This window comes from Myxocyprinus asiaticus, chromosome 21 (assembly GCF_019703515.2).
Source record: "Myxocyprinus asiaticus isolate MX2 ecotype Aquarium Trade chromosome 21, UBuf_Myxa_2, whole genome shotgun sequence".
In the NCBI taxonomy this organism is placed as follows: Eukaryota; Metazoa; Chordata; class Actinopteri; order Cypriniformes; family Catostomidae; genus Myxocyprinus; species Myxocyprinus asiaticus.
The window spans coordinates 8928706-8946148 of NC_059364.1; the positions used below are offsets into that span (position 1 = coordinate 8928706).

Genomic DNA, 17443 nt, shown 5'->3' on the forward strand with positions numbered 1-17443 from the left:
TACTTCTTATTCATTTTAAAATAAGTTACACTAAATACGAATGTACTTTTCTCAAGAATGTCAGCCTTTTAATGACACTTGTACTTTGTTACGATCTCAGGAAGGTTATGCCACCTTCACATTTTTGTCTTTATTGATTTGTGCCGTTTCAGTGTTTTTTTTTTTTAAGAACTAAATTTCCAGGGGACAAAAAACAGTGGCATGCCGTTGACCCTTATTCATCTTTAATCTTTTAATATTTTTTAATTATCTCTATTTTAAAAATGTTAATCTCTCAAACTCTGCTTCTAGCTTGTGGTGATCGCCTATGATGATGGAGAACCAGTGAAGACGAATAGAACCACTGTGGAAATCACTGTTCTCCAGCCCTCCAGGATCCCCATCTTCACCCAGGAGGAGTACAGGTGGGCCCTGTTGTCTGTAGGCACAGAGAACAGGAATTTACTCATGTATGACATGTTCTCTTTGAGGTTTCCAAATAAGAATTTGTTCAGCGTAGTTCCCTGTAGGATGATTCAGAATATCTGCATGAGTAATAAATCTTATCTATGAATATGTGACTAGAAGAGCTGGGAGGTTGAATCTAGTGAGTCAAGAGCTCTCAAACACTGTTGTTTCAGAAAGGACACGTCTGCAGCCCATCAACGTGTTTGAATGTGGATACTGAAGATTCTGGTTTAGTGTGCGAGGGGTTTAAGGGTTTCACGGTACAGAAGTGTTTAGTTTTCAGGTTTTCTTGTAATAAGACGCAAAGTCAAATGACTTTACTGGCACCATCAACAATTCAAATTGTTCACATGCAGTTGAGCTTATAGCGGTTGATCCAAATGTTTCTGTATAGAAATTCCTTTTATTGTGTCAGGCCAAGTTTATTGATACCGACCATATTTTCCTCTATTGTAAATTTTATTGAAAACGTTCCTTATCAAAATCATCCTACATCTTTTAGCAAATCCTCAACAATTTTTTTTATAAGATCATCCTCAAAACACTCTGGTCAAAATTTGGTGAAGTGTTGGTTAATATAAGCTTTAATAACCAGTTTTCAAAAATAAACCTGCCCTGAGAAATATTCATATTCAAGAGTAAAAAGTGTGACAGGAAGCCCTGGTCACCCCTATTCATTAAATATCTGACTTGTCATTATGCTTACCTGTGACAGAAAGATCCATTTCAGTGTCTGTACATTTCATGAGTTAAAATTCTCTTACATTTCTTTCATTCATTCCTGCCTCTCTCATTTGTTTTATGTTTTCATTTTCTCTGTAAAGGCGCCATTGAGAGAGATTTTTGTTCTTCTGGTCAGAGAGAATATAGATATTCTCTCTCTCTCTCTCTCTCTCTCTCTCTCTCTCTCTCTCTCTCTCTCTCTCTCTCTCTCTCCCTCTGCAGAAAAAAAAAGTCTTCCAACTCCAAAAATATAGTTGAAAATAGGGAAAATAGAGCTTCAGCCAGCCTGTTCTGGAAGAATCAACTCAAATGCAGGGATATATTAAAAGATCTGTAAATTATTCCCTACACTGAGCAGATATGTGTCATTTGCATGAAGATAAAAAATATCCAATGTTTTCAGAAAGTATTTAGATACCTTCACATTTACTACACTGGTGTTATTAGCTCTTATCAAAATCTTTTTGAGCTCCCTCACTGCCTACTGTAGTGACTACATAGGCATTTGCCTCCTAATAGGCTGTTCAGACCGAAAGTGTTTTTGCACTAAAAAAAGCTAGATGCAATGCAACAAATAGAACACAATGCAGGTGTCTCATGTTTTTAAATGTTAAAATTCCTTTAACTTGACACGGAGTCTTAAAAATATTGTGCTGCAGCGTGAGATGCTAAAAAAACAGCGACACGTGTGCCGTGGTCAGAAACGTCCGTCTTGCGCACGTTGACATAGAAAAACTATTTTAAAATGTCCGAAACCATTAACAAGGCCGAAGCATACTCAACACTAGTATATGAACGCAGACGCTTATAGCTACGCAAGCTTGATTACGTGCATAGTTGCATTCCAAAATGTGTCAGACCGCATTTCATAACACAACGCAAGTACCCTTTGCATTCACATTTTGTCGATTTTTATGTGAGATCAGGCTGGTAAAATAAACCTATTTAAGTTAAATAAAGGCACAACATAAGTCATGCACATCAGGCCAACAAAACTAGCTGCACTGATTATATATATATATATATAATTATAAGGCCGAATTAACCTTATATCTGGTTATACCAGTTTTAAGAATCAGATTAGGTAGCAGTAACTCTTTAAAGTTGAATTGTGTAACTTTTCTGATGTTAAAATACTTCAAATACCTTCTCTCTGAACCGTAGTGAAAAATAAAAAATAAAAAATAGTTCACCCAACAATCATAATTCTCTCATCATTTTCTCACCTTTATGCCATCTCAAACCCACATTACTTTTTTTCTTCTGCAGAACACAAACAGAGATATTTTGATGGAGATAAGAGGTGTTTTTGTCCATACATACCAGTGGGGTCCACCTTGCCACAGATATGTCAAGCACAAGTAATGATCATGATCACTTCAAGGAGACTGCAGATGTCAAGATTTATATTGAAAAATCTATTATAAGTTGGTCTGTTTCTCACCTAAAACCGATTAGAAGACATGGATTTTACCACTGGAGTTGTATGGATTATCTTTATGCTGTAATGTGTTTTTCTTTTCTTTTTTCTTTTTTTTTTCTTTTTTTTGCTTTTTCTTTTTTTTTTTTTTTTTGGAGCTTGAAAGTGTTGGACAAAAACACCTAATATCTTTAGCAAAATATGTTTGTGTTCCTCTGAAGAATTAAATGCATAAGGGTTTGAAACCACATAAAAAGTGAATTAATGATGAATTAAATATTATTTTTGGTTGAACTATTCCTTTAATGGTCGGACTGACATGATCAGTCTTTAACACACAAACTTTTAACACTCATTTCTAATATTTGAATCTTTCTTAAGGGTCAACATCTTACTCTTATCTTTTGTCAAATAGCATCTAAAAAATAGTAGTTGCTGTGTAAATGTGAGTGGTCAATGTGTTCATCGTTGACATGTCAAAAAAGCACAGATTTTGAAACAAGCTATTATGTTAGTTTCAATCATCAGTGTAAAACAATGTTTGCAACCGATTTTACTGAAATATTTTTTTTTTTTTTTGACTTTTGGATTGTATCCATTGGAATGTATTTGAATCATGAAAAGCTGGTGTTACATACCAGAATGGAGCCAGGTGTTTGGGGGAGAGGGGTTGAAAAGAGGGATTTGTGATATCAGCGGAAAAGGAAAGTCATTTCCGAGATGGAGCAAGTTATTACATTTTGGTAAAAGATTACAAAGACAAACATTTTTTGGAATTACATGCACAAATGAATCGTTATCAATGAGACCAGGAACCTGAATTAAAAAAAAGTAAATAATGTAAATAATTTTGATTTTATTTTGGAAAATTCAAGTTTTCATGATTTAATCCTGTTTGGCATTTTTGAATGCTCTTCAAAATGGAATCGTAAGAAACTTGACTGTTGAGGAGATAATAAAGCTGTATTCCGTCTGTTTCCCATATGGGATTTGGGTTTTGCTGCTCATTCAGCTCTGATGTTATACAGTGTGCAGTCTGTTCTGAGTGGGGTTGATGTTCGAATGGCTGTGTGTTGACTGAAGCAGTGGGCCAGAGAGAACACTTCACTGGAAGCTGTAATGGCATGAGCTATAGAGAGCATGCAGCGTTCTCTGTAGACCTCATTAAGCTACAGACTTTAGCAGAGAAACTCTGGATATCTGATTAAAGCACACCTGAGAAAAATGGGTTAAATGAAGACTTACAAGCTTTCACACACATTTTATTTTATTTTTGATTTTTTTTTTTTTTTTTTTTACTTTGAGTGAAAGGTACTGCTATGTGTTAATTATAAATGCAATTTTGTTTTTTGATGCCTAAAGTGCTATCCCTGCAGTGGCGGACTGGCCATTGGGAGAACCAGGACTTTTCCCAGTGGGCCGGCCGTGAAATGGGGCCGCATGGGCCGCCGCATTATGCAAAACGGCGCAGCGATACGCGGAAGGGGGCAGCGATATGCAGGAAAGGACATCAACTTTTGGGCCATTTTCTTTGTAAAATCCTGGGCTGAATTTTCTTCCCAGTCCACCCCTGTATCACTGTAATGTTTGTCAAATTTCTTCATTGGATTGCTTTATGCTTATAGACTTTTCACATTTTTTGCACTGATTTTGGGGCCAAATTTATATCCTTCTTTTTCTGCGATGCTATAGTAGTCTACTTCCTTACTAATATCTCTGTCGACAAGGTCATATTCTCAAGGATTAATGATCTTTGTTTACCAACAAGTCGCACACAATCCCGCACACACACACAGAAACATGAACTAAAGAGAAGTTGTTTTCTGTTGTCAAGTCTTATCATTGTCATTCTGTGCTTCGCCCAGGGCCGCTGTCACACTGACACCTCTATAGTTTACGACACTGGGTGAAGCTCACAAAACCTGTCAAGAACATGTCTGGGTTGTTTTATATTAGTCAATTATTTTAGGGCAAGAAAACATTTTCTTTTCTTTTTTTTCCCCTTGAAAAACAATTGAGGGGTGTCACTGGACTTTTGTGACATCTGGGGCTTAGCCCACAATAATCCTTCCATGACATGGCCTGAAATTCGGTGCGGGATTGCAGGCATTGCGCACTATAGGCCTGTCGCGATTATTAAATAACCATCTGATCACGGTTATTTTATCTTAATTCTAATTCCAATCACATTTTAATGCCCAAAAAGGGAAATTTTAAGGGAATATATTGTATAAATGCCAGGCATGGCACGTTTATGTCATTCATTTGAACTCCGAGTCCGAGCATCACTGAGCCGCACCATGGAGATCAACCAGCTCCTGTCCGGAGGAGCGTGTGCAGCGATGTAAGCAGAGGCTCGCACCAAACTCCCACAAAAATATAAACAAACAAATATAAACTGTGATAGTGAACACAAAGCACTGCGGTTTCACTTTAAACAATCGTTTAATGGCAAATACTCCTGGTTCATACATGCTGTGTTAATAACATGATAAAGAGAAGAAGTTGCACACTTACTCTAATTCTGTGGAATGATAAAATGATGAAACGAATTCTCAAAGGTTTTGCTTCATAAGAAATAAGGGCTCGTGGTTTTAATCAGAGCATTAAAATAAAATGTGAAAGTGAAGAAATTAGGACAGATTATTTATTTATTTTTTTTTTTTTTTACTATTGCATAATATAATAAAGATAAATATAAAAATATATATAAAAAATATATATTTAAAAAAATATATATATATAATATTAAATATATGTACAATGTAAAACAATGTAAATGTACAATTGACCAAAACTAAAGTTGACCAAAAATAGAGATATGTATTTAGAAATATTTAGATATTTAAAACATTGTTTCATATTATTCATAAGTTTTTAAAGCCTTAAAAAGAAATCATATATCTATATTTTATTATTTGATCTATATATTTCAAGTTAAGTAAAAATTACATCTTAAGGTGTATGAAGCACACATGCAGAAAAAAGCAAACTTTAAAAAATATGCCAATTTATAACAATTAATTGTGAAAACCCTTAAAGAAACAATTAATCACCATAGCCCTAAAACAGACAATTAATCGCAATTATTTGTTTGACAATTAACCGTCAGTCAAATTTCATAATCGTGACAGCCCTAGCGCACAATTTGAATCATTCCCGCAAGTTCCACGTTCATAGCACAGGGCATTCCCACACACTTTTATTCAATTTACAGTCCAGCTGCAAATTATTAAACCAATAAATACAGATAAACAAATCAAATAAATAAACTTGTTTTTGCATTGAACTGTAATTCCAGAAGATGTGTGAATAAATTCGCTCTATCACTCCCTCTCTCCCACACAGCACCGCGTTGAGCAGTTTAATGTGAGCGTGCACAGCGAGCAATCACTTTGTCACTTAGTTACTGAATTTAAGATGTCATAGATTTGTGCTCCCATGCTACATTACCTGAACTTTCGCTCTTTTCATTTAAGATCTACTACTGTCCTAGTGAGTAACACTATTGCTCCCTGTGCTATAGCCTACTTCCATGCCCATCGGCTCATATGCATCTATCTGTTTGAAAAGCTTCCTCAACTAGAAGCCAAAAGTGCAGGAAGGATGGATCATATATATTTATTAAGTTAATCAGGTCTGAGGGAACACAAAATATAATGTAACCAAATGCTACAATGTATTTAATAATAATATTAACAAAAATATCTGGATAAATAGCCTTGATGTTAAATAAAACATTATCAATGATACAATATTATAATATAATAATAATATAATTTTACATTAACCACTTTTAGTGTATTAATCACATCTCTGATTAATTTTCATTGTGAAATGTTTATTTTTTGCAATCATAATAAAACCTTAGTGATATATATATATATATATATATATATATATATATATATATATATATATATATATATATATATATATATATATATATATATATAGAAATAAGGCTTGCATAATAAAACCTTAGTGCCTCTGATAGAGAAAAGCTGCACCTCTCTGAGAGAAAATAGAAAGTTATGTATTTCTCACCCAACACTATGTATGGCTTCAGAAGAATTGAAATATAGTGCTCGAGTGATACGGGTGACTTTTATGTGCTTTTGTAGCTTGACAGTCACAATCACAATCCACTCGTCCTTCAACCTTGTGTTTTACGGATGATAAAAAGTCATACTGATTTTGAAACAATCATGGCAAAAATGTAAATCTTTGGGTGAGCTATTATATATTAAAATTGCTCTTGCAGCAGTATCACGTTTTATGTATTCTGTTCTATTTTTTTATGTTTTAAAAGTATATAGGCATAATTAAAATGTTTTATGGATTAATGTAACAATGTAAGCCTACTGACAAAAAGTTCATTCTGATTTATTTATTTATTTATTCAGTTACCTTGTTCAGTGAAAGAACATGTTCTGTATTCATTTTGGATGGAGTTCACCAAAATTGCCTTCCATAAGCTTCCAGTCGGACTGCGATGCTCCTCACTGAATGATACCTATATCACCTTGGTCAAAGGAGGGACAACACTCTCTTAAACTTCATAGAAAATGAATTAACCACTAACAAAAGCCTTCATCGGCAAAAACCCAAGGACAATGCATCGACGTGTATTTCCTCAGTTAATTTGTGACGACTTCAAGGACTTTAACACTAAAATATATAGTTATATATAAAATAATTTTGACCGTGACCAGGATATGTTTTCTTGAGATTGCGTTTTTGTGTTGTTTTTTTGCATTTTTATGTGTGTGTGACGAGAAAAGAATAGAGAACAAACAATAGAAAAGTCTTTATTCCCTTACCCCTCTATATAAATTATAAATATATATGTAGATATAAACTATATATATATATATATATATATATATATATATATATATATATATATATATATATATATATATATATTAACAAACATTTTAATTTTACCTGCTCCATTATATGTCCCTCTTGGAGAATAGATCTGTTAAATTAGGTATAATGTGCAGTCTGAAGCACAATAAAGCCAGATAAGATAATCAGGATCCTGATGCAAAGCAAATAACAGAACATTATCATCTTATAATACAGCTACTTACCAAAAAATACAACAAAATATTGATTTGAGTTGAAATGTATTATTATGTGAGAATAAAAAGGCAGTATAGTGATACGAAATACATGAAACTAGCACAGCTTTGTAGGAAATCTGTTGCCTGGGACCACAGTCAGATATACAGATAAACAGACTGCAGAATGCAATGACTGACCAATCAGAATCAAGTATTCCAGAAAGATGTGTGTAATAAATCATTGTACTATGCAGTTCATGTAATAAGTTGCTTATGGTACCATAAGCAATAAACAGCACTGACTGTCTAAAGACTAAATTAACATTCCTAAGGGTAGGTCAAACTATATTGCAATGTTTTAATCCACGGTCATTAAAACACTGATATGTTGTGTAAGAATTCTCGCAAATGATAATTTTGAGGAGAGATGCCTCCAACGGCTCACAGAGGAGACTATTAGAGAGATTTAAACAGACCTTGAGTCTTCTAAGGTTGTTTCGGTGTCTGAATCATCATCAGGACAGACAGTGTTGTGTTAGGTTGTGGTTGCATAAATCATTCATATACTGTAAAATACTTCTGTGTAGCTCAATAGATCCTACCTACACTTTGGGGTTTTTTTACTGACCAAAAATGGTCTTGCAATGTCAAACTAAAGAATGTAGAAATTACTTTAACTGGGTCTTTATCTAGAAGTAAGTCATAGATTACTGAAGCAGAGTTGATCTACCTTTAATTCACTGTTAATGAGCTTTGAAACTTCAGTACAGCTTTCAGAAACAGATAGTTAAGAAACTAATCTTCACCCTGATATTTATGTACATTTTGACCATTGGATTGTACAGTTCATACATTGTAGAACAGCACAAACAACACTAGTTTTTAGATAAGCACAAATAGCAGCAGCAGAACCGCTTTGCCATTGTCAAGTCAGCATGCATGTTGTTTTCTGTACACCGTGTTTGTTCTTGACACCGAATCAGCAAGCATAATGCCACACGATCTTTGCAGTGTAAGGGGCTGTTCACACTGAACCGTTTTTTTGCATCCATTTGCTCTGTTTTTAAATTATTTTCCAATGTAAACATGCACTAGACTGACTTCTTTTACCGTTGCACAGTCTTTCTGCTTTTTTAGCATCTTGAGCAGGAGCATCACCTTTTATCAGATGCTGCATCAAGTTAAAAAATCTCTCAAGACACACTTTGCTCTATTCATGGCATTGCATCTAGGTTTCAACGGTGTGAAGGATCCCTAAATGTGTAGTGTCATTGTTAAATAGATGTTCACAAAGGGTGCTTTCCATTGCACTCCATCTGTGCTATTTTACTTTTTTTTTTCTTTTCTTTTTTTAAAGCATTTGCAGTACATATGTACAAGCATATTGAGTGTTTAATAGCAACAGTGCATAGTAATGCGCATATACAGGCCTTCTCATCCAACATAGCAACATTGGCTCAACTAGTTTGTCTACCTGTTTTTCCAACTAATGAAAAATATGCCAAGTGTTTGGGAAACCTGTTTGAAAATGATCATTATTTTTGCAGTTCTGTATAGTGCATCTAGTTGTGCAGAAATTATACACTTTACCTTTAAAGTATCATGGCATAACCATTTAAAAGCATTATTGTACCATGGTACTGCCAATTTCTTAAAGTTGTATAGAGTTATATACAGTAGACTTGCACAGCAGACAGCATCTTCGTATTTGTCCCAGTAGGAAACATGTTCATGTTGATAAGATTATATTACAGCTTTTATTTGACACAAAAATGAAAGAATGATAAAAAATAAATAAATAATAAAAAAAAAACTTTTAAAGAACTCAAAAAATCAGATGAACATCAGTTTTATAATAATACAGAAGATTTTATTTTATTTTACAAATGCGGAAATTGTTTGCATGTTAAGTGGCGTAAAAAAAAAAAAAAAAAAAAAAAAAAACGCAATGCTAATACCAGGTGTCCCTACATACCGAGTGTTGCCAATCGACAAATATATGTTGTAGAGCACAATAGTTTCTGCAATTACACAGCTATGCAAATGAGAATAATATAATCAGCATACTGTATACAAGTGCACTGATGAAGATGGCTGTTAGTTATTGTGCTGCAGCTGCTCTTATTTTTGTGTTTCCCCAAGTCCGCACTTGGGTTCTGGCTATTTCTGCTTTTTTAAAATTCCAATTGTAACCAGCATGAAGCTAAGCATCGCTTAGATTTTCTTGCAACCTTGTTTTTTTCGCTGACAATGTGGCAGTTCACTGCACTAGAGCGCTATGTCTCACTGAGACAGAGAAGAGCACTACACCCCATTTATGGCTCCGAGAAGCCCAGGCAGTCAGAGGCTCTTCTTTTATCTTTTTTTTTTTTTTTTTCCTTTATCTAACTGCAATGGCTGTATTTTGACTGCTGTACAATAGAGACAGGAGTGTCATGTCCACCCACTTCTGACAGCGAGCGTGTGGTCCTCCCCTGAGACTTTCTCAACATCTGTGAGAGGAGTACAAGAAAGATCACAGTAATTTCAGATATTTTTTTTGTTTGTTTGTTTGTTTGTTTTTTACTTCTTTCTTTCTTTCTTTCTGTATTTATTTATTTATTTATTTATTTCTAACAGTGTGGTGATCCTGATTATTACATGGCTACTTACCAAATAAATAATTAAATGTACTTAAAATAATAATTTAAGTCGAAAATACATTATTATGTGTGAAGAAAGAGACAGCAGAATCTCCATAAACAACTAAATTCCACCTCTTGTTTGCATCAGAGTTCTGTTGGTATTCATATTGCGGAAATGATCATCTGACTGCTCATTACCACATTGATTATATGACCACCTGCCAAATAAACTAATGGGCATTAAATATTGATTTGAGTTTAAATTATTTTATTAGCTTAGTTTTAGAGATTTCAGAGTGATACAAGAAGTACTGTAGTAAAGATGACTCGCAATACCCGGATCAGTGTCTGGTAAAATATCACTCTGTTCCCGGATGTGGGGTCATTATTCAGAAATATTAGAACGCTGGATGATGTGATTGCCCATTCAAAATCAGGTATTCTAGAGAGTTGTGTAATAAACCATAATAATAGACTGGCATGGATAATTATTCCAAATAATACTGCAGCATTCTCTGCAAACTGTTGTACAGAGAATACTGAAAAATAGCTGAAAATGTGTACAGATTTTGTGAACATAATTTCCATAGCTAATAAGTATTGATGATTTCACAGACAAAACTCTGAAAAGAAAGTGGAATATACAGTTCTGCTTGTGGATATCTAATTTACTTGCTTCTTAAGTGTCTCAAACACATTTCTAAGTATTTGTCCAAGATTTGATGCCACTGTGCATTAACATAACAACATTTAGCACTCCAATCAGGACTTACAACTCTATTCTTCTGCTGTATGAAAGTAGCCTAAAAGTGCTTTCATACTAGCACTTTTGGTGCACACCCGGGTTCGAATGACATGAAAGCTCAGTTCATTTGGATGATGAATGAATGATGTTTTCGAACTCGGATGTGCACATGTGAACCACACCCAAGTCTGCTTGAAAAGGTGGTTGTAACAGGGTTCAGGATGGACAAGGAGGAGGCAGGAACCGGCAGAACAGACAACATAACTTTAATGACATAAATTAACTTCAACAAACATAAACACACCGACACACACACAGCGGCTGCGTGTGTCTCTCTCTCTCTCAAACTAGTGCCTCAGGCATGTATCCTCATGGCCCAGCCACGCCCTCCACCTCCACCGCCCGATTCAGGCCAGGGAAACCTCAGCTTGACATACAACCCTCCCTTCCTAGAGGGGAGGTGTTGCCCTTCTGGCTGTCCTTCTGCCGGCAGGTCTTCCCCGCCTCTCTTGAGCCCTGGGAGAGACGAGGGGAGGGAGAGGGGAGAGGGAAAGAGCGAGGTGGTGAGACAGAGAGAGAGAGAGTGGAGAGAGAGAGAAAAACTCGCTCGCCGGTCCCTGGACACACCGTCGCCTGGTCCTCAGCCACTCCTCCATCCCCTGACGGATGGTAGCAGCTCCTCTGCTTCCCAGTGGACAGCAGCGGCGAGGACTCCATGACAGCACAACCCTCCTCCTTCCCAGGTTTCGGCACCAATGTAACCGGGTTCAGAATGGGCTAGTAGGAGGCAGGAACTGGCAGAAGAGTCAACATAACTTTAATGACATAAATGAACTTAAACAAACAAACACACTCACACACACAGTGGCCATGTGTGTCTCCCTGTCTCTCTCGATCTACATTTATACATTTACATTTATGCATTTGGCAGACGCTTTTATCCAAAGCGACTTACAGTGCCCTTATTACAGGGACAATCCCCCTGGAGCAACCTGGAGTTAAGTGTCTTGCTCAAGGACACAATGGTGGTGGCTGTGGGGATTGAACCAGCAACCTTTTTTGCTTACCAGTTCAGTGCTTTAGTCCACTACGCCTCCACCACTCGATCTGGCACCTCCGGCTCATCTTTATACCCCTCAAGGCTGATTAGGACAATTCAGCGCTGGGCGTGCGTCCTCACAGCCTGGCCACACCCTCCTCCTTTTCACAGTGGTCTAGGGTACAGTTCATGTGAACTCCAGTATGGTTTTCTGCTGATATGATGCAATCGTACCAAATAGCAGAAGTGATCCGCTTGTGATGACAGGTAATTTGCGTCTTTGCAGGCTACTGTTCGCAATTATTGTAGTATTATGTATTTCTCGCACCTGCTTGTGTCCAAATAAATCCTCTCAGAGAGCAGCTCACATTCTTCACATCACTTTCAATACTTATACGGACTCGCGGCAGACAACACTAACATTTATCACGTCATTGCACATTTAATGCATCTGTGGTAGACAAACATAAGTGTTGTTCTGTGCATGTAAAATTTTGGTGGTAAATCCAAAGAGTTGAATACTTTAATAAAACAGTAAAGCTGATGTCTTCTTGAGTTGTTACCTATTTACAGCGGTAAACAGCTGCCACTTGTACTCACATTGATGATGCAGTCGGACCGTGGTTTAGACCCAAATAATAAGATAGAACAGAGACCAGTGGGAGGGGGGAGGAAACAAACTCGTTTTCGGTCCAAGCAATCGAACCAAGTCTGAAAGCACCTTAAGAGATCACCTCAGTTTATACACTTAAGAGCTTTAGAAATTGAGTTTTCTTTTGACAGTGATTCATCTGCTTTAAATGCAGTAATTAAACTCTCTTCACCTCTTAAAGATCTGCCCTTGTGTACTTTCTGTAGGGGTGGAGGGCCAGTTGAACTGCTCTGATGTATATGTAATAATCTAATTTAAGTACTAATTGAAGCTGGATTAATTCTGATGTGTTGTGCAGATTTAGTCCAGTGAGTGAGAATACTCCTATCGAAACACCTGTGGGACTAATTCTGGCTGCAGCCGTCAACACTACTGTCTTTTACTCCATAGTGGATGGAAATCATGGAGGTGAGTTTTTATAACACAGTGCAGGGAACTGCCTAATAATTAATTGGACATGTGAATAGCATTGTTTATTTGCACAGGTTGTTTTTATTGCTTTTGCACCGAATTCACTAAAGGAATTGCACAAATTATCTGTATAATGGCACAATTTGAATGGGCTAATGAAGCCTTGAGAGAGCTATGCGTAAGCATTCTCATTCATCTCAGTGGTAATTGCTTGACTGGCACACCGTGACCCGTCAAACCTTGACTCCCTTGGGTGGCAAAAATGTGTAGTGAATTGTTCTCTGATCTGTTTTTGTTTGTAGGTCAATTCAAAGTCAATAACCGCACTGGGATCATCTACACAAATAAAACACTGGACTATGAGAAGGTGACCAGTTATGTGCTCCGGGTGCAGGCTGACTCCCTCGGCATCATCCTTGCCAACCTACGTGTTCCTTCAAAAAGTAAGACCAATACCAAATCAGCCTTTCTATTTCTCTATAAGGATTTTATTGAGGAAGATCAATCAGCAGATGTCTTCAGGACATTCATGATTTAGAATCTACATAAATCTGCTCTTTTTAAGATGTTTATCAGATGTTTGCACACAAATAATTAGAATGTGACATTTTCAAGATGATACACTCTTTAAAAAACATCTTGGAGATTTTTGTGTGCTTAATGGGCAACTGTGGTAATACCACTGTAACCCACTGTGATGAGGAGGAGGGCGTGGCCGGGCCTTGACCATGGACGCCTAGCATTGAGTTGCCCCAATCAATGGGAGAGAGTTAAGGAGGAGCTGGGGATGCCAGTGGGGGGGACACGCAGAGCTGTGTGTGTGTCAACATGTGTTTTTGTTATGGTGAAAAGCACTTTTACATCTGTGTTTTGTTTATTAAAAGTATTTTTGGTTGATAACCCAGTTCCCGCTTCCTCCTTTCCGATGAACTAGAGGCTTGTCTGCCACACCCACTTCCTCTCTTGTAGGTTATTGCCTCAATATATCTCATGTACCTTCACGTCAGCACATGGTCAGTTAAGATCAGGATGTGAGTTTACTTGAGAGGTCAGTAGTGTTGTACTCATGCATTTTATTGAGGTTAAGGAATAGATAGGACAGACAGGTAGAGTGAATTATATAACTCTGTGAGAGATTTGATCTTCCTGCTGTCAGTCTGTGTACTTTTTTAAACTTCATTGATGTGCGTTGAAGGATCAGAGCAGAACACCATTTAGATCAGGGGTGGGCAATTATTTTGTTACAGGGCCCACATCGGGCTTTAAATATTTCATGGGGGCCATATTGTACTCCTTTTGAGATACAATGTTCCGCATTGATCTGGTTCTTGGATCTTTTAAGCCCAGAAATAGTTGTGTACTCATTCTAATGCATGATGCACTATTTTGTGTATATTTGACTGATGGGACTATTCTGCAATTGCCTAAAAAATTGCTCTACAAAGGTAGATTTATATCAGGCATTAAAAAACTGAATAAAGGCTGAGCATAATTATAAATTATTTCCTAAACTAATTCCCCGGTAAATTATTCAATTTAAAAAACTCTACATTAGTGGTCTGTATTAATAAAAATACAAATAAAAGATTCTGAAAGCTTATTTTAATGTTTGATGCAAGCAACCCATTTACCTATTTTATTCTCAAAAAATTACCCTTTTAAAAGGGGCATAATGCGGGTCTCGTCAATGGTTTTTCCGCCAATGGTTTGGCTTCCCATTCAGTATACATAACTTAATAAAACAGGCTGTGTGACTATTATGAATGATTACTGCAAGAGTTAGATTCACAGACAGGTGTGGGGGACTTCAACATTTCTAAATTACACAAATACAATGCATTTTCATCTGTAGCTTGCTTTTGCTTGCATGTCAATGATTACCCCTCCGTGTGTCAATGATGTCTAGATCTATGTTTGGATTTTATTAAAGTTCGTCACTGAGAAGCTTTGCTCGCAAACTTAGTTGCACCAAACAGCACAAGCAGCCTTAAGAATGGACACAGAGTGGCCATATAACACTTTTCCCTGAGCAGAATATTGTTCAAAGGGAAAAGCGAGAGCTAGAAAGAGTGCACTCGCATGTATGTTTGCCAGATTGCACAAATTAAGTATAACATTAGGTGGCATTAGGTACATTGAGGACCTCATAGGCCTCCAGCATAAAGAAATGTATAAACCACATACATCAGAAAGCAATAATATGAAAGCAATTATGATATATATTTTGTTGTATATAACAGGACAGGCACAAATTATCTCTGTCTCCTCCATAATGGCTGGTCTTGTGCTGCCCACCTGCTTTATTTCTTTCTTTATTTTCTTTCCCTCTTTCATGGAGCTGTGATATATGGCACTTCATCTGCGGTTTCCCCTGTGTGTGCTTAGATCTACACTAGATGACTTTATATACTGTCGCGCAGCACAGAAGAAGACAAATGCTTTTTGACAGAGCATATTTCTCACGTCTGCAGCAGCGTGGAGAGGGTTGAAGCAGCTGTGTGTGTTTTCATTAACTTTTGTTTTTACACTAACTTTGACAAATAGGGCCAATATTTCCATAAACTGAACTCTGTTTCTCCTCTGTGTATATGGAAATATAAACAGCAAACACAGCAAAGGTTTTCATCGACGTTCAGGATGAGAACGATCATCCACCGGTCTTCACAAGGTCTCTTTACATCGGAGGAGTGACAGAAGACATGAAGACCTTCACTACAGTCCTAAAAGTTGTGGTAAGTATATGTGCTTATTATGTTTTTAATAAGCAGGGGTATTGAAAAGACCTTGGGTTTGGCTCATTTTAATGAGGTGATGTAACGTTTACTCAGCGTCTAAGCTGATTTGCTGAAAGGTTTTACCATTTACTGCTTGGTCTTAAAGTCCCTGTGAAATGCCTTGATGAGTGCAGTTCGATTTGGTGTTTTGACATGTTTCCTACTAAAACAGGAAGTTGGGGGGGGGGCAAGTCGAATGACTCATTCCAATTTAAAAAAATAGCCAATAGGCTTTAGTTTACAGCCACACACAAACGCATATACCGCATTCCACCATGCTGCTTTTGTCAGAGCCGCTTACTGGGGAAACTTAAGAAGTGCTCTTAATACAGGCCAGCTTTTCCAAAAACTTACAAACCGACCGATGATCTAACTGACAACATTAATGCATAACCATCCCACAAACGCACACAGCACATTGAGGTCTTTGCTTACGACGAGGCTTGAACCATTGCAAATGTATGAGAAACAAGTGAGTAAAAGATAATATATCCATGTTTTAAATCACAATACACTAAGCATAAAGAATAAAGAACACTTACTCGCGGTATATGCCAGCACAAAAAAATATGAATAAACTCCAACAATTTTCCTAGCATCTCTCCCGCATTGGCGTGTCTCATTCAGAAGTGATCATCCCTATGCCCTATTCCCTTCGAAGACAATTACCATCTACTGTGAGAGATTCAATTGGCTGAAAGGTGATAACGCTCAGTCAGAACTCACTTTTTAAGCAATTCTTATTGGAAATTCTGTTTGGAACGACACTACAGCATAGATTGTGCTCACTTTGAAGTGCTCTGCCAAGGCATGATCAGCGTCAGTTGAACACTGATGCTTATCAGTTGTAAGGTGAGGGTGCATTCTCGTTCTAGAAAGCATTTGATTGGACAAGGTTTCTCAACCTCTATGTGACATCATAGACATTTATGAGTATTTTTAGCTGGAAGAGAGAGACTGCAGATATTAAATGCTTATATCTTAATTATTTTTTTGAACTTTTAGAAGTACACTAGCACATATATGACCTTAAAGCTAATACATATGGACTAAAAGCAGCAAAACTTTAATTTTGATCTCACGGGGTCAAAAAAAAAAAAAAGTTTTAAACAGTTTTATTAATCACAATTTGCTGTTACTTGAGTGACCGCCCTAAATTACTGCAAGGAACTTTTCACATCCTGACACACCTGTCAGCACTAGTGCACAATCACTCTATGTTCAAATCTACTAATTTCCCCCATATCTCTTACTTACTGTGCTTGCTTAGATAGCTGTTCTTTCCATTTCTGACAGTGTGGACAGCAAGTAAAATACACCCAGTGGACTCCTGCTAGGTGTGGTCATCTGATAAATGTCACATCTGGAGATATGGAGGTTATTAAATTACACTGTTGATGTGAAAACAACAGAGAGCTTGTACTTATTGTTTTTGTAGCTGCAAAATAATTTTAAAGGCTTTTAAAGGTATAGTTCATCCAAAAATAAAATAATGTGTCATTATAAGTTGCACAAATATATGAACTACTTTAATGG

At 36.7% G+C, this 17443-nt stretch overlaps 1 protein-coding gene across 1 annotated transcript in view; it reads left to right on the forward strand.

Annotated features, from left to right (window-relative positions):
* pcdh15a (protocadherin-related 15a) overlaps nucleotides 1-17443 on the forward strand; it is a 283761-nt gene that overhangs the window by 216957 nt on the left and 49361 nt on the right. Inside the window, exons 24-27 of the mRNA XM_051648198.1 lie at nucleotides 292-404; nucleotides 13021-13130; nucleotides 13436-13576; nucleotides 15738-15865. Coding sequence (XP_051504158.1) covers nucleotides 292-404; nucleotides 13021-13130; nucleotides 13436-13576; nucleotides 15738-15865 — 492 coding nt within the window. The remainder of the gene's footprint in view (nucleotides 1-291; nucleotides 405-13020; nucleotides 13131-13435; nucleotides 13577-15737; nucleotides 15866-17443) is intronic.